General features: G+C 31.3%; 1 protein-coding gene across 1 annotated transcript; it reads right to left on the bottom strand.

The window, feature by feature from the left end:
- Nucleotides 1-7,031: 7,031 nt before the first annotated feature.
- On the bottom strand, nt 7,032-22,162 carry LOC127702069 (solute carrier family 23 member 2-like). The gene is made up of 11 exons (XM_052206071.1): nt 21,926-22,162; nt 20,976-21,133; nt 19,936-20,036; nt 19,534-19,619; nt 13,673-13,854; nt 13,013-13,133; nt 11,305-11,449; nt 10,740-10,993; nt 9,859-10,132; nt 8,581-8,676; nt 7,032-7,209 (listed from the first exon to the last, which is right to left on the bottom strand). Exons 1-11 carry the CDS (start codon nt 22,145-22,147, stop codon nt 7,037-7,039), a joined length of 1,812 nt encoding a protein of 603 aa, XP_052062031.1. The 5' UTR covers nt 22,148-22,162; the 3' UTR covers nt 7,032-7,036.
- Nucleotides 22,163-23,196: the final 1,034 nt, after the last annotated feature.

The raw sequence follows: 23,196 nt of genomic DNA on the forward strand, positions 1-23,196 counted from the left end.
TATATATATTAAGATGCACTTTTCTGAAATCTTAAACTGGCTGTGCAGTGTTTGGTTGTCAATGTGTTTTTGTGGAGTGTGGTTTTCTAGTTCTTTCAGCTGGTCATTGGTTTGCGATTTTGGTTGCTAGTTCTGTATATAGTTTATTTAGATATATATGAATGTTTAGGTATGTTGATTAAGAGTAACATGATTTCGAGTGATGAAGACAATAACAATCAAAAGCAAGGAGTAAACAAAGACTTGTACAACCAAACGATATTTACAACAGTTAAAATAAATAAGAAACAGCAATAAATATTTAGTTTCAGTGAAACTGATGTTGTTCTACTTTAAGAGTGTTCGTTAGAGACCCATGCTTTAAAATTTTGTTCACTTTACTTGTGGAAAATTAAAACATTTACAAATAGACACGACTCTGGAGGTGTGCCTCTCTGGAGGTGTGCCTCTCTGGAGGTGTGTCTAGATTGGCAGAAGTTATAAAATTTAGATAATGCATTTTTGTAAACATTGTATAGGAACATTGTCTAGCAAAACAAATCGTGCATATTACAGATTAACAAAGCAAATAAACGCGTATTGATAATTGATATTTCAATATTGAATTTCAGTGTGCAATATATGCATAATAAAACGAACATGAATTAATGACAGTTGATCGGAACTGAAATACACATAGTTAATTTTCCGGCATTTGATGTCTTATCCTGAGACGAGAAAAGTCTGTAATTTTTTATCTCATTTAAGCCAATAGCTGTTGATGTATCTCAGTCGCATCATAAAGCAACCAATCAGAATTTATATGTGATAAGTAATTATTTCAAGATGGCGTCCATATCGACTGAAACTAATAGCTCCGCACCGTGATGTGAAGCAAAAATCCTTGTAATGTAGTTCCTGAGATAAATGTGACGAAAATTTTCAACTACTTGGATGTCATGTGTAAAATGATGTAAGTGTTCGGTAAACAGGAAGTTGTTGAGTGATGAATCTGAAAATGCATCACACGGTAAAGCTGACTTATATAAACCCTGAAACCAAATTTCAGAAATCCTTATGATGTAGTTCCTGAGAAAGATGCGACGAAAAATGATCATGGGACGGACGGACTTCATCGATGAATTTTAAAATTATAATTGTTTCAAAAAGATGCTTACTTTTTTTCATTTATGAATAAAATGTTTGTTTTCAAAAACTTCCTTTGATTTTTTTATCAACAGTCATTGTTTCTTAAAAAGACATTCGTTTTATTAGGTCTCGTAAAAGATTTATATTAAAATGTTATTTTCTCTGCACCTTTGCCCCCTTTTCAATTCTTTTTTGTTTGTTTGTTCTATATATGTACCATTATATAACGTTTACAATGTTGAAATCTCAACTTGAAATGCTATTATAGTTCTATTCTCCTGTTTTCGTTTATAATAATTAGACAAACAACAGTATTCATTATTTTCTTTTTCTTTTGCTCTTTTCCTATGGAAATTGCCTCGGGGGATTATACACTTCGTTAAATAAATGCAGTTTTTCAGAGTTCACTTTCATAACTAATCAACGATGAAAAGTTATTCATGTATAGCATTTTATAGTCATCGGAAAGCCAAGTGCTATGAAAAATAGAAGTCAAAATATATTACATCTCACTGTGTTTTCAAAGATACAAGCCACAAGTCCTCCACGCAGATTTTGGTTGGTTAGTAGCATTTTAAATATGCCATCACGATATTCGAATCATGGAAAGTTTAAATGATCTAGCTGCTTATATAGCATTTTTAGGTAAAAAAGCATACATAAAACTGTTTTACTATTTAAGGAATGACTGTAATATGTGTTCTGTCTATGAAGAAATAACATCAAAAATGTGGTGCACACTGAATAAATTTAAAATTGTGCACCACTTTTTTTAGGTTATTTCGAATAGACAGAAAAAATATTGCAGTCATTCATTATAATTTAATTCTAAATTCCATTTTTTAGGAGTAAATCATGTAAAAAACGTTGATGACGTCACGGTCACATGACAAAATTATGTCTATCAGCTAATAAACAAAAAAATTTCAGCCTATCAAAAGACATCCAAATTAAAGTTATATGACTATAAATTTTCTATTTTCTCATTGGCTAAAAACAGAGTAAATCCTTTTTGATAAAGCATTGTATTCACCGCGGCAAAAATAAGGAGAGGTTAATATAACATTTGGAACTGCGTCCGTGTATCTAAATATGGAAACGGGGAATTCTTGTTAGCTATTAAAGGGACGTATATAATTGAACGACCGAATAAATATCAACCAATCAGCGCTCTCATCATAAAATCGTTTCGATCTCGCATTACATACCTTTTAATTTGGCACATACACTGTAAGATTATTACTAATGACGGAATGTTACTTTATGAAATTTATGAATTGAAGATTTCACATTCAAATAACTAGCATTTCTATATTCTAATTTAATTCAAGTAATCATCTGTGGTAATGTTAAAAACAGAAGGAGCATGTAAACGTTACATTTTAAGCAAAGGAAGTATGTCTTCCACAAATTTTACGCATAAACATTACATGTCTTGCTGTTACGTATTAAAATTTATAACTGCATATTTTTTTAATTGTTCACACGGATAGAATACTCTACCATTATGCCATCATAAACAAATATTTTATATGTTATTTTTTTTAAAGTGGTAATGACTGGACATAACTTGCTTGTGCATGACCAGGGCTCCTCATAACAAATTCCATGTACAGATTTCAATATTTTTCAAAATCATGAATTCAATTCATTAGTTACTTTATCTGTTTTTATTGTATATTTTGTTGTTTGGTCAATGTTTCATGACCATAATTTCTTCGTCAAAAATGCGTTTAATTAGATCTACGTTCCAAGTTAAATTAACAATTCATTTATTATACCAGGTTTTCCTGCCATCTTTTGTTCGATTTTTATAAATGAGGTCGTTTGTTCGGTCCATCAATGGACTGAACAAAGACTCTTACATATTTTCGATAAATATAACCATAACTGTTTAAACGCTTATAGAAAACTTTTTGAAAGTAAATAAGAAGAGATTCAGATTTTGTTCATCATAACCTTCTAAAAATCTCTCTTAAAATATTTATGTTTTAACACAAATAAGGTTTCAACTCCCGCAGGCAAAGTTTACTTAGATGGATTTGGCTATTTTTTAGGTCCGTTTTGGTCATATCGCTCTTCAACTGTTTCGGTTCTTATACATCATTGGCTTTAAAATGTTCAGCTTTGAGTGTTCCTGATGAAGGTAAATACAGAAAAGCGCTTCGGACGCATACAATTTATAACGTGTTGTTTTCGTTTTTTTATGTGATAGTTATTCAAAATATTAACTACAATTAAGTGTATAAGGAAACACAATGATATTTGTAAAGGGACGGTACCATACATTAGGTTGATTTCTCCGCAAGACTACAAAGTCCTCATCAGCAATAACAGATTCATCATTCAATGTCTCCCATCCTAAATAGACAATCTGTCACAATCTAGGTACTTATTTGGTGATATTTTAAGTAATCTATTAGCTTGTACTTGGATGATTACCTAATCCTATCTTCGGGAATACATGTTTTGTGTATGTCAGTGTGTATTTCAAGACCAAAGGCACACAACGAAAAACAGCCTACTGCTTTTCATTAAAACGTTACACCTTCATTCATGTGATTGTTCTATTTCCTTTTCCATTTGAGTTCTTTTCTTCAATCTTTCAAGATTCAATATAAATGATGTAAGTATCATCCCAAATTTTTAAGCACATTTTAGAAGCCTTTCAAAGTGTATATATTATGATCATTGTCTACCTATATCAGTGTTTGTTCTTTGACTTTTATTTAACAAAAAACAATTATTCCTTTATTAAATGCGTGCACTTGGTAACGTCACACTTTTCCAATTTTCTATGATGCTGTTTTGACCCTGTTAATACTATAATACCAAATATATATGAAGTACTGTGCAGCTTTTACTTAATTTGAAAAAAAGAAAAGAAAGAAAAATCATCTTTTTAAACTTAGTCTCGGAATCGACATTCGGGGAAACTTTGATAATTCGATATTGAAAGAATCCGGGTAACATTAATGGACCAGTTGAAAGGGCGACCAATTTTAAATACAACTGAAAATATCTGATTGTTTATTTGGTTTTTTTTAGAAGTGTAGCCATACAACAAATATGATATGCGACTCTTCAAAGTGTTTTGGCTACGATTTTCCTATATGCAAATAGCGTGCATTTTCTAGTTCATACATCGCCATACATTAAAATGCACCGCTCTCTCCGTGTAAGGGAAGTTTTTATTATTTCATGGATATCTATACTATTCAAATAACGAGGTCCAATTTGTTAGCCGGCATGACGTAAAAACGACGAATCAAATAATTTAACTTCATATATAACTAATATAGGATAATGGTGACAATGGGTCGAATCTGATACCGATACCAATAGAATATGTCACATGTAGTTGTTGTAGTAAGAAAACCAGGACGGACTCAAACAGAAGCAGAAAGATTTTAAAAGCAGAGAAAACTGTGCACCTTATAATCAGCATGACTTTATCAGATGACTAAAATACGGCGTAGGTACTTTAATTCAGTCACGGACCCGTGGGTGTGTTCTAATTTGTTTGAAAAAAGGAGGCGGAAGATACCGAATTGTGAACTATACACCTTTCCCACACCATTTCTTTCATGGCCTCTGAGGGTGAATTTTAAGCGACCAAACCAATTTAGCTTTGTGATGTTCTGGTTATTGTAAGGTACCGTGGAATTGTAATAGAAACAAATAGGAATGATATTTTGTCTGGTCTTTGAATAGATGTATACTTTGTTCTTAGTAAGCTTGACAAATATTTTATTCTGATATTTGCACATATGACAGTAATTCACTTTTTTATAACTATCAAGTCAAGTTTCAAGTTTTTACCAAATATAAGGAGGGTGACATTTTATCAGCTAAAATATATATTTACAAGTCATGTGTGTACATCGGTTTGAAATGAGGCTGATAAATATGCAGTTATTCAATTGTTTAATGTGTAAAACACTTCAAGTGAATTGAAATTTGCATTTGTTTACATTTGTTATATCGGTGTCATGGGGCAGGAAATGTGTCTACTTTCTAATAGTTTACCTTTTCCTTAAAAATTAATAACCAATTCTCGCATTGAGAACTATTTCTTGAAACCAAATATCTACTTCTCATATCTGTTATCCCTTACAATTAAACACAGGGTAAAAAAAATAATTACAGTTCTTCACTGACCGGCGATTTTCCCATCTGTCATTTTGTGGGGAATGAAACGTTGATTTCAATCTCGCATAATACCAATTCGTACCCTTGATAATTGATCTACTTTAGCATTTTTAATACAACAAATTCTAATATGACTTCCTTATGTCGCTTTGTAAACAAAGCCGTGTTCTAATACACCTTATCGCTATTAGGTCATATCCGGAAAAAACAGTCACTTATACAACTTCCTGTTTGGGTCAAGTCTTGCAAAAACAAAGGTCATCAGAAACGAGGTAAGGAAGGAAAAAATTTAGAAAGCAAACATTTTGAAACTTTGATAGATTATGAATCACTTTTTTAAAACACAAATTAAAGTAATAAAAATGCTTTTTTTGAAGTGTATACGATGATTTAAACATCTCTCTTTGAAAAGTTTTATGCATAATACATTGTTTAAACAGGGCCCCAGATAGCTTCAACTGGATGAAAAAGTTGTGTAATTTTAGAACTTATCCGGATTGAAATAAATAGCAATAAGGTGTATTAGCACAAAATATGTTTGAAAACATGCGCACAAACTTACTGTTTACATTCTGGTTATTTTCATGTGTAACCTAATAAAATATATATATGTTAGCTGCTTACATAAAATTTTATAATATAATGAGACTTAAACATCATATATTTACCTTGATATTAGTTTTTAAACTTATTTAATATGAAAATGTAATGTACAGACTCCATGGGGAGAAAATGGGTACAGCCAAACATTTGTAAAGTATTTTCGTACACTTCGACCTATAAAAATATCGTATTTGTCCTATTAGAATATTTTATGGTTATACCCTGACGGACTCAAATATATGGTAAATATTTGGCTTGAATTGATGAACAATGTTCTATATAATTTATTTATGTTTGTATTTGCGCATATCGTCTGCTAAATCAATGCGCACGCTAGGGTATTTCAAGTTATTATATTGATCATGTTGATATTACGGTCACTATAGCTGTGTCTTAATATTTTCTGCTAAAGGGAAATCACCGGAAAATTCGAGATAATTTCAATACAATGGTTTTTTTTTTTAATATCGTAAAATTGTATAGTTCCGACTTCCAAGAAATGACAAGCAATTATTGTTTGTGTATTTCACGTGACACTTACCCAATTTTTGTATATGAACGCCGTGCGAGAACTCATAAATGGCAGATAGTCCAAAGTTCTGCTGGCGGCAAGTTCAAAAAGAAAACACTAAACAAGCTTTGGTAAATAGTAAATAAAGCAATAAAAAGCTTTAAGTGAGCATTAAGATAAATAATGAAATGTAAATAGCCGTCTTTTTGTTTACCTCTAATAGAATTGTCAAAAATGCTAAATTGTACTGTATCATTGAAACAGTCCAACAAATAAAACTGTTAGCATGGAAATGCCATTCCTTTTCATCAATCTTGGATACATACAAAAAGAAGGTTCATTTACACTGGTGAAACTAAATAGTTGCTGGAGGACGCTCGACGTGCAAAATTAAAAACTATGGAAAGCCGTTAGTGACACAAATATCGTAGTAACACACAATACAGGAAACCGTTTGATACATAAATATTAATCAATCAGAGAAACAATTCTTAACATAAGAACTGACGAAGCTTTATATACGTGTAAAGTTACTCCGGGGAGCAGATACTGTATTCTATAAGCGTTCCTAAGTATACTGCTCAGTTTAGGAAAGGATACTCTCGGGAGGCTTACATTATCATTTGAAACTTTTAAAAAATGTCATTGTTTGTATGATGGAAGAAACGGTAATCTTTGAATAAGCTTAGATTTTTTCCAATTTTCTGGAAAATAAATATCGTAGAAACTAGTATCACTATCGTACACTTCATTAACGTCTGCTTTGTCATCTACCATTTTTTGCCAAGCAGCTATACCCCTCTCCTCTAGTGTTCCTATAAACAGTTAATGATAATTTCAGCAATCCAACCACCATTTAGTTTATATATCGATTAATATACTTCCTGCGTAGCAACTCTTCACGTTTGTAAAATAAAAAACTTATTTTAATACACTATACACGTAAAGGATTTGTTTTGTCCAAAAATACATGTTTAACGCTGTGCAATGTAAATACATGATGCCAATAGACCACTTTCGAGTTATGTCCTTCACCGGAAAAGTCCGTCCACTATGCGCGCCTTTATGACGCCATTTACCAGATAGAGCGGACCGCCTGTATCCCTGCACTATTAAAGTTCATCAAGCGCATTCGTGATCGTCATTATGCAGGATAAACTAGAAATAATGTTTGCTTCGTAGGTACCTAATCACAATTCCTTAATGACAGCAGTGCTGATTATCAGTTATAAAAATTTAATTTGCCGAATAATTCTTGCAATATAGCATCATATTTTTTCAACCACTCGCTCAACATGGGAAGGAAGTGATGATGTTCACTAAAACCAAAGTTTTTGACGGAAATGCAACGAACTCGAAAGTGGTCTATTCAGTGAACGTGACAAAAGAGAGGCAAAAAATACCAAAGGGACATTCAAACTCATTAGTCGAAAATAAACTGACACCGCAATGGCAAAAAAACAAAAAAAGGCAAACAGCAGTGTACAAAAACACAACATAGAAAACTAAAGACAGAGCAACACTAACCCCACCAATTTTTACTTCTATCAAAAATGCTCGCGGTCAAAGGTTTAAAAAACATTTATACGTCTTTTGATTAAATGATCCTATCTAAAATTATTATTTCTTGTTGAGTGCATAGAAATAGGTGAAATAAATTTTATCTTGATGTATTTCTGTTTGTGTACATACGCCGGAGACTAAATGCTAAAGACTATCACAATTTTGTAATGACATTGTCGTCTTTTTTCTTCTTTTGTGTGTGAAGTAGTGTGATGCTTAAAATCTAGTCCTTAAATTTACACTCAAAAATACGACTAAATGTGGTTTCCTTTTTTTCTGCACCGTTCATGCCATTGATATATGGAATATTTTCAGAAATACAGCGGTCAACTTCAGTTTTTATCCACTCTACAACAAACAATTTGAGCTTTTTTCTTATTGTTTAAGTATTTGGTTTCGATGACAAATCATTTGTTGTATTTGTTTTCTCATTCAATCTCGAGCTCGTGATATCAACATATGTTTATTGTTGATGACCGTACGCGAATGTTGACCGTTAGAGGTCTATAATTAGTTATTTAGTTGTTGATTGTCTTTCCATTGTTACATATAGATACCCCATATCACCTTTCATGGGTACTCGTACGCAAAATCTTATAAATTACACTTAATAATTGTCTTACCTCTCACTGTATTGTCTAGGAGACATGCCACGAAACCTCCACAAAGATTTGGATTGACAAGCAACATCTTTATTACACCATCTCTTGATTCAGATCCTTTCAATAAGCATTACAGTTAACATAGTATCAAATGACAAAACACATATTTTAAAATATTGCGATACACAATAATGAATTTCTCTATAAACATTGGATATCAGATAACATCATTTCGTTTTTCGAATTGTATTGCACTTTTAGCCAATCAAATTTAATATTCAAATATGAGTCAAACAGAGAAGTATAAAGTTGCCAACAGGAATGTATTGTAATTGCAATCAAATAAAAGCTAATGTTAAAAATCTTCCAAGGCCAATCAAAAATAACATTATAACAGCATTAATATTTATATTTTTTTTTAAAAACTGCTCATATAACAATCAGGGATACCAAATCGAACAATTCAAACACTAAAAATTGATGAATATCAAGTTTAAAATAAAAAAAATATGATTTCAACTGGTAACAGATTTACTGTAATATTCAACATCGTACTCATCGTTCACAGTGACACGGTTAGTTGACGTAAATTCAAGATGTGATCATGGTATTTTTTCAGCGGAGTTTTCTCAGCGAAAAGTATTAACATGCTGTATATATGGCGGTGAATGTATGGTCATTTCACTAAGACTCGGATCAAATTAAAGCCTCGTATCTTTGATGAGTTTTTATTAATTTGAATTTTAACGACAAGTTTAAGAGATATAGTTACCCTAGCCATAATATATTTCTTTCTACTTTTTCTTTTAAAAGTTCTTGATGCAATATCTTTTTCATACAAATGGACGAATCGTGCAATATTTCAACATATCAAATGAGATAATGGCCTATTGAAATAAAGTAAGTAGTGTCCCTTTAAAATATTTTTCAGAAATTTTTTGCTTTTAAACTTTTTTCCGTAAAAATTTACAAATCAAAATTTGAAATTGCTTTTAGCGGCAAAGTTTGTATCCCCTTAAGCTCGGTAAATAGCAGCTTATTTGTCTTATAGTATATTTGGTGCGTTATATTGACTTTATTCGTTTGTTTTCCTTATTGAAAAAGTCCAGTCTTTGTATCATATGAGGTATAAACTATTAAAAATTAAGTGAAAATTACGACCCAATACTTTGGTTTTTTTTTTTTTTATTATTATTATTATTATTATAAAAAAATCAGCCATTAAACAATTTTTATCAAGATTAAACTATAATCTAATTAGGTGCAGTTAAGTTGATCTTGTAGACATATATAGTTTACCTGTTTGTATTGCATCAGGATTTGTCTCCAGCCAATACGGTATCATCAATCCAAACAGGATAGCTGTCCCTATGATAGCTAGGTTTCTGGTAGAACTTAATGACACCACCTGGAGATTTGACAGTACAACACCGTTGAACATACCAAACATTACAATGAGGGCACCTCCGAGTACAGGGTACGGTATTATTAAGAAAACAGCTGATATCTTTCCGATCAGTCCAAAAATAAAATATATAATCCCAGTGGCAATAAAAACATCTCGACTGGCAACCTAGATGAACATTGTAAGAAGTGTAATATAAATAAATTGTCCTGGTAATTTTAAGTCGAAGAAAAGAAAAAAAAACGGTTTTTTTTATTTGCTATTTTTATTTTCTTAGTGAAATATTTATAAGTATTCTAAGCTTATTTTTTTCTAGTGTTTTTCAATTAAAATGGTTATACATATTAAGTTATAATCATATTTACAGAAAATTTGCAAATTTTCATTTTATTATATTCGTATATAGTTTTCAAAATGAAGTCAATGCATCATGTACATTATACTTAAAAAAATTCCCAGAAATTCTAGAACATCTTTCATTGTCTGCCGGTGTTTTGGGGGAATTCATGATGCTTTAACTTTAATCTTTGAATCTTTTATCTAGCGTTACACACATTATATCTGTTTTAACGAAGAAAATTAATGTATGTTTTACAGCATTATAAATGTAAGATACCATTTCAAAGTGGACAACACGTGTTACAAGAATAACCTTTAAGTTAAAAAATAAAGATACGCCGGATACCAAGACTAGGAAGATATACATGCAATGTTAATTCAATGTAACGATTAAGTCATCAGAATAAGATTTGTCAATATGTAAGATCGTTATTACTCTTGTGACTCCAATCGCGCCAATATTTCCACCATAGGTCGTTGTTGCGTGCCCACAACCCAGAAACCCTGCTATCAAACTGCAAAATCCCTCTATTGCTATCCCTCTGTTGACAGTATGCGCTGGAGGAGGAGGGAGGTTACACATCTTCGCGCATGCATAGTAGTCACCAATGGAATCAAGTATTGAAGTGATTGTACCTATCATAAAACCAGCAAATACACTGGTGCTGAATGAAATCCTTCCAAACTGCCCTATAATAATAAATAAATATACACCGATTGTATATTTTTAAATGTTCTGTGCTAAAATGGTAGTTCCAGTGGCAAGTATTTCATAAATATTAAATCGAAAACAAATTTAAAAGTTAACAAATTTTAACTTGTTCTGCAAAATGGGAACAATGTGAATGGAGTAAACCCCTTAGAGGTACAGCATGGTATTCTCCAACATGATATGTCATGGTCAGCAAAAAAATGTAATTACGTTATGCACTATGTGAGTTAGTGAGACATGATTATTATAAATTATTGATAGGAATCTTGTATAATGAAACCTTGTTTACCTGGATATGGAAATTTGAACCATGCTGCGTCTCTTATAACATCTAATCTTGAATCTGTTCTTGCATAAATATCATCTGGTTCAAACGCATCCACAGCAGTCATAATACCACAAATCAACCATCCAACCAATATTGCTATTAAAATCTGTTAACAAAAAACATGAAACATATACAATTATCATATACTTAGCATTAATATGATAGTGTTTGCATATGTGTAGCGAGCGAAAATAAACTAACCATAAATTCACAACTAGGCTGATAGCCCATATAAGCCTGGGTGTGTTCGTATATCGGTAGTATATCATAAAAAGATTAATACATGTCCTTTTCCATATCGGCCCGGGTATCATCCCTCGACCCACATTAGCCCTCGACTAACGTCTCGATCTGATAGGGGTATCGGGATGATACCCAGTTCGATATAGAAAAGGTCGTGTATTACACTGGATGGTTGATTCCAATAATAGATATAGGTAAATAACAAAATGTCCATGAAAAAAATAACATTCTTCACATTAACACAAGTTGTCAACGACAAATCTTTAATTTACCTACACTTTTTTTTCTGCTAATATTATACTTATATATCATCTCAGCATTTATAGAAAAACAACGAATACTTGTAGACAAGTTTCATTATATTAAGTAAAGCATAAACTCTACAAATATAAAATTGTTCATTTTTTTAAGAGGCATAAATGTGGGGAAAGATAGTTAAAAGAAACTGACAGTATCATTGCAAAAAGACTAAAGTTGACGAAAAGATAGAGAAAAACAGTTCACAAACACTAAATAGAAAACCGACTGAGCAACACGAACCGAAGCAAAAACTAGGGGAGATTTTAGGTGCCCCGGAAAGGTAAGCATATTCTGTTCCACTAATGACACCCGTCTTGGTACTCATTGACTGAGCAACACGAACCCCAGCAAAACCTAGGGGAGATCTTAAGTGCCCCGGAAGGTTAATTATATCCTGCTTCACTAATGACACCCGTCTTGTTACTCATTGAAGAACAGATTAGGTGATGCCTCTCATTCAGTGATGCCATAACTCAGGAAAGGAAGACGCAATTTTGATTATAGACACATCCTTTAACATCTGTGACACAGCTATTCAATGAAGGTCGACCAAATGATGTTGGCCTCCTCTAAACTTTCGACGGGGTGACTTCAACTTAACCACTTGGACACTAGAATGTAGACTTTATAACAATTGACGCCAAATAAAATGTCAATATATTGGCACTCAAAAATTACGAACGTGTATTTCGAAGCATTTGATTCTAACAGCTATCCAATTTAGAATGTAAATATTTAAAGTTACAAACTATTCTTTATTTGTTTAGTATATTTCTTCAATAACGTGGCTACACTTTAAACTTTTTTATAATCATTTTTGTCTACATTCTTAGGATTTGGTTACTTCAAAGTTTTTATAAGCTATATATATATATATATATGGGAAATATTACCAGGTGTTTATATTATATACAACATAAATAAGACTATGCAGGTAATAAAATAGAATGAAGTCATTTGCAACGGAATTTACAGTTTGTTCTTAAGTTGTGTGTTACACCATTGTTCCAGGTTAGGGGAGGGTCGAGTGCTCACAGGAAAGTTGTCTCACTGGCAATCATTCCACATCTCCTGATTTTTATATAAAACTAGCAAAAACTAACATAGTAATTCATATTAAACTTACTGAATACACTTGATGCAAAGGAAACCATAGAATATGGAAGCCTTTTTTCTTGGTCCATAATGGTATTGGTGTTTTACGATGACTAAGGTATAACGATAAAACAAGAGCAATCACAACTACTCTGCAAATACATATCAACTATTAGACAATAGTGCTTTTGAAATTCTTCTCTGTTTGAATTATGCGATTTCTCAAAATCTATGGTTCTTGTTTTCCAATTAGCATCTTACTTTATATGATGTCTGCAATGTGTACCAAATTATATAAAGCTTTATGAAATAACTAAAATTTCGATCTGAAATGTTAAAGAAATCACTTTATGGTTGTGAGCACAATTTACAGACCATACCTTTTTGAATTTACTGTTAAATTATTGTCCTGAATATAAATGAAATATTTGCCGCTGCACGTACAGCAAACAACAGTCAATCAATCGATCAATATTTACTGAAAGAAACGAGCTATCAATACATGTGGTTATTGTATACATCTATCATTTATGATTATTTTTTTATTCTACTAAAATTACGATTTTTCCTTAGATTAATTTATTAATTCCATCTGTTATAGTACATCCAATACATTTTGCGTATTATAAACAAAAATTGACAATGATGAGTTTTCAACTAAATTTATCAAATAAATAAAAAATTAACTCACAGCATTGCAATTCCCCAGTGAACCTTTGCAAACTTTACACATGCGCGAACTATAAACACACAACTTAGAAACAATGTAGGAACAATTGTGATCGGTCCGATGAATTTCAACAGTAAGCTGACAATACCAGTGGCTCCAATAAGAAACTGGCAGGTACCTGCAGCTATCAAACTCCCCTGTAACTATAATCATAGTCCATCTGAATGTGGTACTAAAATATGACTCATGGTAAAACTCTTAGCGTAAGGGAAAACTATCAAATTATTTCTGAAAGAACGAATGAGTATTTCTTTTCCAATCATTCGCATACTCACGTTTCCACTGAGAAAGCATCTCAACCAACATATTGTTAACTAAATACTTTACTAAAAAAAATTGAATAAAAAAAACCTCGTAGGTGCTTCAATAAAGTATCACGTATTTTTGAACTTAATTAAAACAATTAACAGTAACTGAAAAATGTGTGTTTGTATTTATATTGTCTGTTATGTGGGTTAACCTATATTTACAAGAGATATTTTAATACAAAACAGTAGTATAAAATATTATTTTACATGATGAAAGTGTATTTGCATTTTGTTGTAAAAAAAAGTCTAAACTAATCTTTTCGTCTGATGAATGGAAAGAAAAAAATAACATGGTGTTATAATTTATATTTGACATAATCCATGTTCTTGAATTAATAAGATTCAGTTAATATAAAGAAATGACGCACTAAATAAACAGGTCTGGTACACTACCTTTTACGGGTATGTACAATGTATATTTATGCGTACTTAATCTAATGTTCCCGCCAATATAATTGTTTGTTTACATAATACTTTTTTTACCTGAGCCATTGAGAAGTCCATTGAAAGGGAAGCAATGTATGATGGGCTACTACGTGTTTACAATATTCCCAGAACATGCATGCACGTGTTTTTTTAATAACCTACAACACAACTTTTCACAGATTGCAGAAAAAAGATTTCATCTAACATTTCTCCTTGTTTGATAATATTTACAGACCATGATATAAAGTATCAGTTCTATTCTCAGATTGACGAATGATTGATACTGTCCTAAGAAAAGAGTGTTTGGAATGTCTGAAATACTTCAACCATATATCCACTAATATTTTGGAAATATTATGGATAAATACACACACATATTTATCATTCGTTCAGCAACAAAACGACACAAAAACCCCAAAGATTGAGTAGATGTACTAGTACTTGCATTCAGATTTCGAAAACGGGAGGCTCCTGAACTGTTCAATAGGAAAAGCAATATTAAAATATCCGTAAAATGCAATCACAAGTCTTTTCTTTTGGCATGACATAGATTTTGAGGTAATGAACATAGTATTACTTCTGCCATTGCAAAGGTCAATAAAAGTAAATTAAAGGGTCATTGTCCACAAAACTAATGCCAAATGCTGCACGTCTACAGAGATTATGACAAATGATTGTCTAGAGTTACCACATGCACTGAACATTGTACTATTATTGTTCTATTGTAAAGAACTTATAGTCTCTGTTATTGTGTCAACTATTTTATGAGAATATAATTTTTTTTTCTTTCAACTCCTGGATGCATTACATGTTTACAAAGGCCTATTTTGGAGATGAATAACAACAATACTAGCGCAGTTTATTGTATTTTATTTATTTTTTTTTATGCGCGTACTGATTTTTTGTAAAGACCTAATACACCATGTCCTTTATGTTCCTTTACTTTTGTTACATACACGTATACCCAACTAGGTGGTGATCACTTCAACGTGCGTACATTGAATGTGGTGGGATCAATTTCTTGGCTAGGTCTGTAAATTTATCAAGTGTGTTCTATTCCTGACCGTAACAAGTCTGGTTGCCTGGTAATGCATGTATTGCGAACATATCCCGTCTCGCTCAGTTTGATAATAAGTTACTATAAGGTTTTTTTTTCTCGTGCGATATATCATCAAAAAATGTTCTTAATCTAAAGGTAAAAGTCAATTTATTTACGCTAAGCACGAACAGCTTACACGTGCAACTCTATGTCAAAATCATATGTCCGATATTGTTTACGTATATTTTTGCATTGTTTATGACGTCTTTATACTAAATAAGCTGGATGTGTACTGATTGATTTGGGATTTATTTATTAGTTGTAATTGGCTTTGAGCTAGCTTTCAATAACTACAAGTACTCTTATTTCGGTGGTTTGTGTCTATTGTTTTATATTAATTGTTTTTGTTTTGCCTCGTACCGATCTTTTAGTTTAGGCCAATTGCAACGGATTTTTATTGTTTGGTTTCATGTTGTGCTGTTAGACCACTGTCCCAGGTTAGAGGGGGTGGGCACTCACAACATGTTTGAACCCCCCCCCACACACACACACACATTATCTATGTACATGTCCCAAGTCAGGAGCCTGTATCTCAGTAGTTGCCGTTAGTTCATGTATGGGTCGTTATAAAAAAAAACATGCAAAACTATGTTATTTGGTCTTTTCAAGTCAAAAGACATGAAACTATATCAAAATGTATCAAAATAACTATTGCATATGAAAGATATGAATGTTTTGTGATACACTATACACAGTTTACAGTATGAAATGTTATAAAAACATTCTTAATTTTTTCTCAAACCCTTGGATATAGCCAGAATCAACTGTTATTTTTTACTATAAATCCCTTCAGATCTGAAATAGGGCTATTATTCATATCATTTGTTATTAGAAATTATCACTTTTTATTGCATTTGATACATACAAACATTTTTTTAATGATTTGGAAGGTATATGTTGGTTTTATAATAAAAAATTTAACCAAAAGGAAAAGTCTCATTTTTTAAGTCAATGGTGTAACCAAAAGACAAATTGGTAGGGTAAGAGTTATCTTTCTCAATATTTCAGCATTTACAATAGTTTCTCCCTTAGCAATGTTACCTGTAAGCATGTTATGCAAAAGAAAACAAACATTTATGTTGAAAATTTAGTAAAAAAATATTAAAAGTAAGTACAAGTTATATCGTATTTGAAAATAGTGTCCATGGTGTACCCTTATAAAAATCTTTTTTTTTTTAAATTCCTGGACTTTGAATTATGAAATATATTGATTGTAGAAACATGCACCAGGAACACCATATACAATAGGGGAATGGAGCCCTTATTTTGTAACTAAATCTTAAAATACACCTGAAAATCAATGGTGTTACTGTCAATGGTGAGACCATTTTAATAAAATAACACCATTGACCACACTGTAAATATACCTGACGCCTGACGCGTCCGGACGCGTTCAAAATTTGTACACCGAATGTTCAATATTTTAACGTCATATGTTCATGCTTAGAGACGTGTTCAAAGTTTTAACGTTTGTGTTAAAAATATTAACATGTGTGTTCAGACGTAGTGAACACCGGTGTTCAAATTCTGATCTAATAAAGAAGATAGTCGTTTGTCCGATTTTCTATCCTTCCAATTGGCAAATTCAAAAAGAAATTCTTTAAAAAATATGAATGTATACGCAGGATGATGATCTTGTGAATTTTTGGCTAATATTTTAGTAATTGTGAAATATTTTAACTTCCAAGCTGGCATATATGTATAGTTTATGAATTTATTTTATTATTTATTTATATATACTAGTTTTACTTATAAGTGACATAATTATGCATATCAATGAGGCCTGTTATGATAATATCGTAATAAAAATATGTCGATGTTTATCTTATTTCATGATCCGTTCATTTTATTAACATTACATGTTCAATCAGTGTTCAAATCGCTCGAAATTTTGAACAACTCGTGTTAAAAAAAATATAGCAGGATACCAAATACCGGAAACAGATATCGGCTGGCGATTTAGGCGGTTAAACGAAGAATGGATACACATAAGAAAGAGAACTGGAGAAGGGACTTCTATCCCATATGAACACGAAAGAAGTAAGTAACAAGTTAGAATAATCTCCATAGGTAGTTCGATGGCTTCCTTGTTATTTTCTCATGCCAGATATATATTTGTCAAATATTCATAACTGTTATATCAAAATTTTCAATATTCAACATAAAAGACGAATTAAAAAACGGGCTTTAGATATAAACGTAAATAACTGTCAGCTTTGTTCTGATGATTTCCTAAACTGATAAATAAACAGTCTGTCTGTTATACAGAATAAATGATGATTTTCGACATCCACATACATTAGCCGAACACTAAGTGTTAAGAACTCTAACATCAAGTGTTAAAAAATGAAACACAAAGGCATTAAAAACTGAACACCACACATTCAATTGATGAACACTAAGTGTTAAGAACTCTAACATCAAGTGTTCAAAAATGAAACACAAAGGCATTAAAAACTGAACACCACACATTCAATTGATGAACACTAGCGTAAACATTTGGAACACCATTACACGTTCAAAAAGTGTTACAAAAAAGCGTCCAAGCAGTGTTCTATTTATTAACACTTAGATTTACAGTGCAGCTTAGTAACACCACTGAATATATTATGACAATCAGCATTTTTTGGTGTTTCTTTCATGTTTAACAAGCGAAACCTCATATTATTTATAACAAACAATACTTATTTAACAATGTTTTAACAATATCATGTATTACATATACAAAGTTTTCAAAAAACTGTGTATGCTGGTAACACCAAAGACACTATTTAGTAACACTACTGACATTTTTAGTTATTGATATTATGTTATATAATTTGAGATTTTCAGCCTAAGAATTATTTTTTCTTCTTTTTCTTTTGCTCAGTGTTCTCTGTTTTGTGTTCAGTACTTAATAAAAGTAAAATTTGAAATGTGTTGTCAATGGTGATACTTTTGTGTCATTGGCGTTACTGAAAAGTCAGTGGTGTTACTATATAAAAATGCGATACTTTTTAATTTTTATTCATAAATGAAAGTGTTTTTAGGTTGTATACGAAGGATTAAGCATATTCTTATCATTTCATCTTATACATTATACATATATTCAATTTAAGTGTATTTTTTAGTATTTACAACAGCCATAATTAGGACAGCCAACTTTTGTACGACAATGTATTCTGAAATTTATGTTTAAAAAGAATGTATAGCTAGAGGAATAATGTCAATAAGTAGTAATTTAAACCTTAACAACAAATTGGAACAGTTGTTTGATGTTTGACAATAATATTTAGTACCTAAATGCATGTTTTAAATTGGTAACACCATTGACACGATTCTACCAAAGGATGACCTAAAATTGTTAAAATTGAAGGAACCCTTCATTTTTCCCATTGCAAATTCTGAAAATAGTTGCTACCATACTATAGAATAGAGGGACACATTTAAATGTTTTAAACAATGACATCGTTTTTCCAAATATTACTTCATCGAAATTTGCATGTTTTTTTATAATGACCCGTTTGTCAATTAACAACTATCCACCCGAGTTCAAATGAAGTGAGTGTAAACAATTATAGGCTACGCCTTCAATTATTAGAAAACCCATACCATATAGTCAGCTATAAAAGGCTCCGACATAGAATGTGAAAATATGAAACTAACGGCCTTATTTATAACAAAACAATTAATTTACGGAAAACAAATATGATACACATGTATAGTAAAGCAAATGGAAAGCTTGTTTTAGCTCGTAATTTCGTGGATTTAGTATCAACATGTATTTATAAGAATCAATGCTTCTTTTTGTGATTTGGTAGAGATGTAAAAAAGTTGACCATGTGGAAATGTTTAACATGAAGCATCGAAGCGCTTCAAACAAAAAGTGCCTCTATGAACGATTTTACACCCTGATCAAATTACAAATAGAAGCATTCCATTCTAACATAATATTAAATATTGATCTTCATTCTATAATTTTTCATATTTTGTAAATTTATCATACATACGTCGCGAATGTTATTCACAATGAAATCATACTGATTCACAGAGTGGTCAAAACTGATGTTTGGTGCAATAGTTGAACTGTTGAAATCTAAAAAGAAATGAAATGAGTTTTAAAGCAAAGGTATGTTCATTTGTCATTTATTTATAGAAATAGATTGTGTATTGTTTTTAAATGGTAAATACTGTAAAACAAACATCCATGGTAAACAACAAGACAACGTGGAACTTAAATTGGAAACAACACTTTAAAAATAAATATCATTTTCTCGATGTTTATGGATTTACTGATTTTACACTTTGTATAATTACAATTCCTGTGTATTCAATCGGTGAGATATTCAATTAGAAATCAAACATTTACAAACGTTTTTGTTACTCAAATTTAAAAATAAATTATAAAATACCATTCAAGACGCTACGAACATCACATTTAGTTGGATCTAGAACTTGCATAGCTAGAAGTGGGATAAGGAAATCCCCAGCAGCGCCTTGTAGTAATGGTAATCTAAATATAGAATTATGTAATACGATTAAATTTGCATATCTTACAAGTAAAATATGATTGTTGTTAGAATATAATTATAAAAGTTGATTAATATAATTAACCAATTATATAGTGTTAAACTATTGACTGTTCATATACGTAGCGTGCTCGGTTTCAGCTGATATCCAACATCAATACTTAAATCCCTAATGCGCAAAAAGTACACTGTGTCATCGATATCTAGGTTATTTGCTCCAGACAAGAGCATATACCTCAGCAAAACAATTTCCACTGCATGTCATTAATAACAATACGTTTTATCTTGGTAAAAGTTTTTGAACAAATCTTAAAGATCAATGTAATATTTTGAACACTATAAAACATAATATGTGTTAAGCCACTCTTTGGCCAAATAAACTTGATGTGTTTGTGTTTATATTGTTTAGTTGCTGTCTCAATATATATGTATATATACGATAGATATTAGCTAATCTGCAATCAGTTCCATCTTCATGCCTAATATATCATGTACTGTGTTACAACTCTAGATTCTACTGACGAGGAAAGGTAACATTAGGCCAACGAAAGCTAAATTATTATAGTTCAGTCTAGGTGACCGAGTGGTCTAGAGCGATGGACCTAGTGCAGGCGGTGTTGTCTCGATATCCCAATATCATGAGTTTGAATCCCGGTGAGGGAAGAACAAAAATTTGCTTTCGCAAATTTGCAGATTTAACATTGTTGTGCTGATATTTAGAGTAATTATGTATATATATATATGTTGTGTTGATATTTAGAGTAACTATGTATATATATATACATTGTTGTGTTGATATTTAGAGTAATTATGTATATATATTTTTGATTCATATTTTTCTAATTTGAAGATCCAACTTTCAAACTAGATAATTAATTTTTGAGATTGATAGCTAATCAATTATAGAGTTACGGATGAAGTACCTAGATCCTACAAGTGACATTAAAATTGTACAGATACCACACATAAACATTGTGGAGCTGAGTAAAGTTGTTTTGATATTTTCGTCTAATGTTGCGCATGTCACATCAACAACCAGCAGAGACACTGCTATTACCCCAGACAGCGAAACAAGTGTGTGCTACAAGTAAAATAAACTTGGTTATTATTAAGTATCATGCAAAATACTGAATTAGCGTTTGATAATGCACAGAATAAAATCAGTTGTACGTGCATATAGCAATGAATATTCGACTAAGTTAGAAATCCTCAGTTTTAAGTGTATGTCTACATGATATTTATGAGTTCTTTTTATAAAAGTACATTTTGATAATATTTAGAATATCATGCAAGGAACTTAAAATTTAAGAGTATCAGTTTAATGCAAATGCAATTACCAAGTCATATTTTAAATGATTAAAGAATTAAATCATGTAAATATAAAGAAAATGTCTGCGTTGTTTACTCGTCAATGTACCCAAATCCCAACAACAGTAAAACCTAAAACTACACACCATGGAAACAGAAGAGGCATTTCAGACGATAAAAACACACGAAAACAATACTATAAACTTGACCTGAAGGAAGTATATCGACTGAGGACGATGTCCAGGGTCGATCTATCTATATATACTTCTTTATGTCAATATATCCTCTTTTCGTCGTCATACAAAGGTACACTTGTTATATTATAATTGTCAATACGCCGGAAATAGAACAGAAAATCCTAAAGAATCGAGATTTTTAGATTTCGATTTTCAGATATTTCAAAAATAACTGCGCAATATCACTTTTATATCTGCCGTTTTCTGTCTACCTTTGAAAATACAGCTGAACATGTGACTCTTTCTGGACATTTCAAATTAGTTTTAAAAAAATAATAATAATATTAGATAATATTGAACAAAACAATATTTCTTCTTGTCTATGTTACCTGTATACCGCAAAATACAGTCAGATATATAGGAGGATGATCGGAAGCTTTGTACAGCATGTGGTGATCCCTCTCGTCTGTAACCATCACATCAGTATCGTTTTCTTTGTTACTAAATTGTCCTTTCTCAATGTCTTGTGCGTCTTTGCCCAATAATTTACCAGATTCTCCATTCTTTTTGTCAATATTTATGTAAATCGTCTTTTCTGTGGAATCATCCATTTGTTGTTTCAAGCAATCTTATTCAAAATAAATGGATTATATCTTTTTCGTTATATGCTATATATGTAATATTATATCATTTTGATTGCACTGCTGGATGAAAATGCCTGAATATTAATAACTAACAGTTCTGAAAATTCATTGGATAGTATGTTTTAGAAAGGACAGTAGAATATAAATACGAAACCACATTATAATGTACACTTGACAGCAGTCATTTCATAGGAAATGGTCGCAATGAATTTGTCTTTCTCTATAACATTCTCTTTAATTTGAAAAGCCTTATTACAGGGTACATTTTACAGGGTATCGAAATATGATATGTAGCAAAAAGTTGGGAGGTCTGGTAACAGAATCTGCATGAATAGTTTAAAGTGATCATAAATTGAAAAGTAGAACTCGAAAACTATTTTACACATTAACACACTGTTAGGATCAATACGGTGTAAATAAAAAAAATATTGAGACGCTAATTACAGTTACTAATTTTACCTTTGGGGTCCGAAAAATAGGCTTCTCGCAAAACTTTTTTCTCATGGATATGTTATATTAAAATTTTGTCTTTGGCAATCAATAATTTTACTATATAAGATTTTAATATAACTGATAAATAAACGAAAAAAATGATACTATATATTATAGAACTAATGATAATTAAGTGCAACACTAAAAGTGAAAAGGGAGAACTAAAAGCAAAAAAATATATTTTGAATTAACAGACAGACGGGCAGATTGGTTGACGGTTGGACCTAGAAACTAAACAGTGAATGAACCGACCTTGACATTCAACAATATCATAGACCCGTAAGTGTTATTTTCTCCCTATATCCTAAAAAAAATAGCAGTAACTGTTTATCAACCAGAAAATCCATGTCATGCATATTCAAAGTTGTGCCTTGCAAAATTAAATCATAAAATTCAAAATACTTAAAAATCATTTTCATCGAACCTTTGAACAAAGAATATTTCCTTTTATAATATCTTCCCTATCAAGTGCAAAAATTTAGGTTTTATTATGAGTAATGAGCAGTCAAAATGTCATTGCGAGA

This window comes from Mytilus californianus, unplaced genomic scaffold (assembly GCF_021869535.1).
Source record: "Mytilus californianus isolate M0D057914Y unplaced genomic scaffold, xbMytCali1.0.p SCAF_5, whole genome shotgun sequence".
Lineage (NCBI taxonomy): Eukaryota > Metazoa > Mollusca > Bivalvia > Mytilida > Mytilidae > Mytilus > Mytilus californianus.

What these genes read in the sequence shown, in the direction of transcription:
- LOC127702069 (XM_052206071.1), bottom strand. Translation starts at nt 22,147, where the DNA reads ATGGATGATTCCACAGAAAAGACGATTTACATAAATATTGACAAAAAG. An exon ending in CTTTGCATCAAGTGTATTCA is followed by an intron (nt 11,450 to 13,012) that starts GTAAGTTTAATA and finishes TTTTGTTAACAG; the next exon opens with ATTTTAATAGCAATATTGGT. An exon ending in GCGCGATTGGAGTCACAAGA is followed by an intron (nt 10,133 to 10,739) that starts GTAATAACGATC and finishes ATGTTCATCTAG; the next exon opens with GTTGCCAGTCGAGATGTTTT.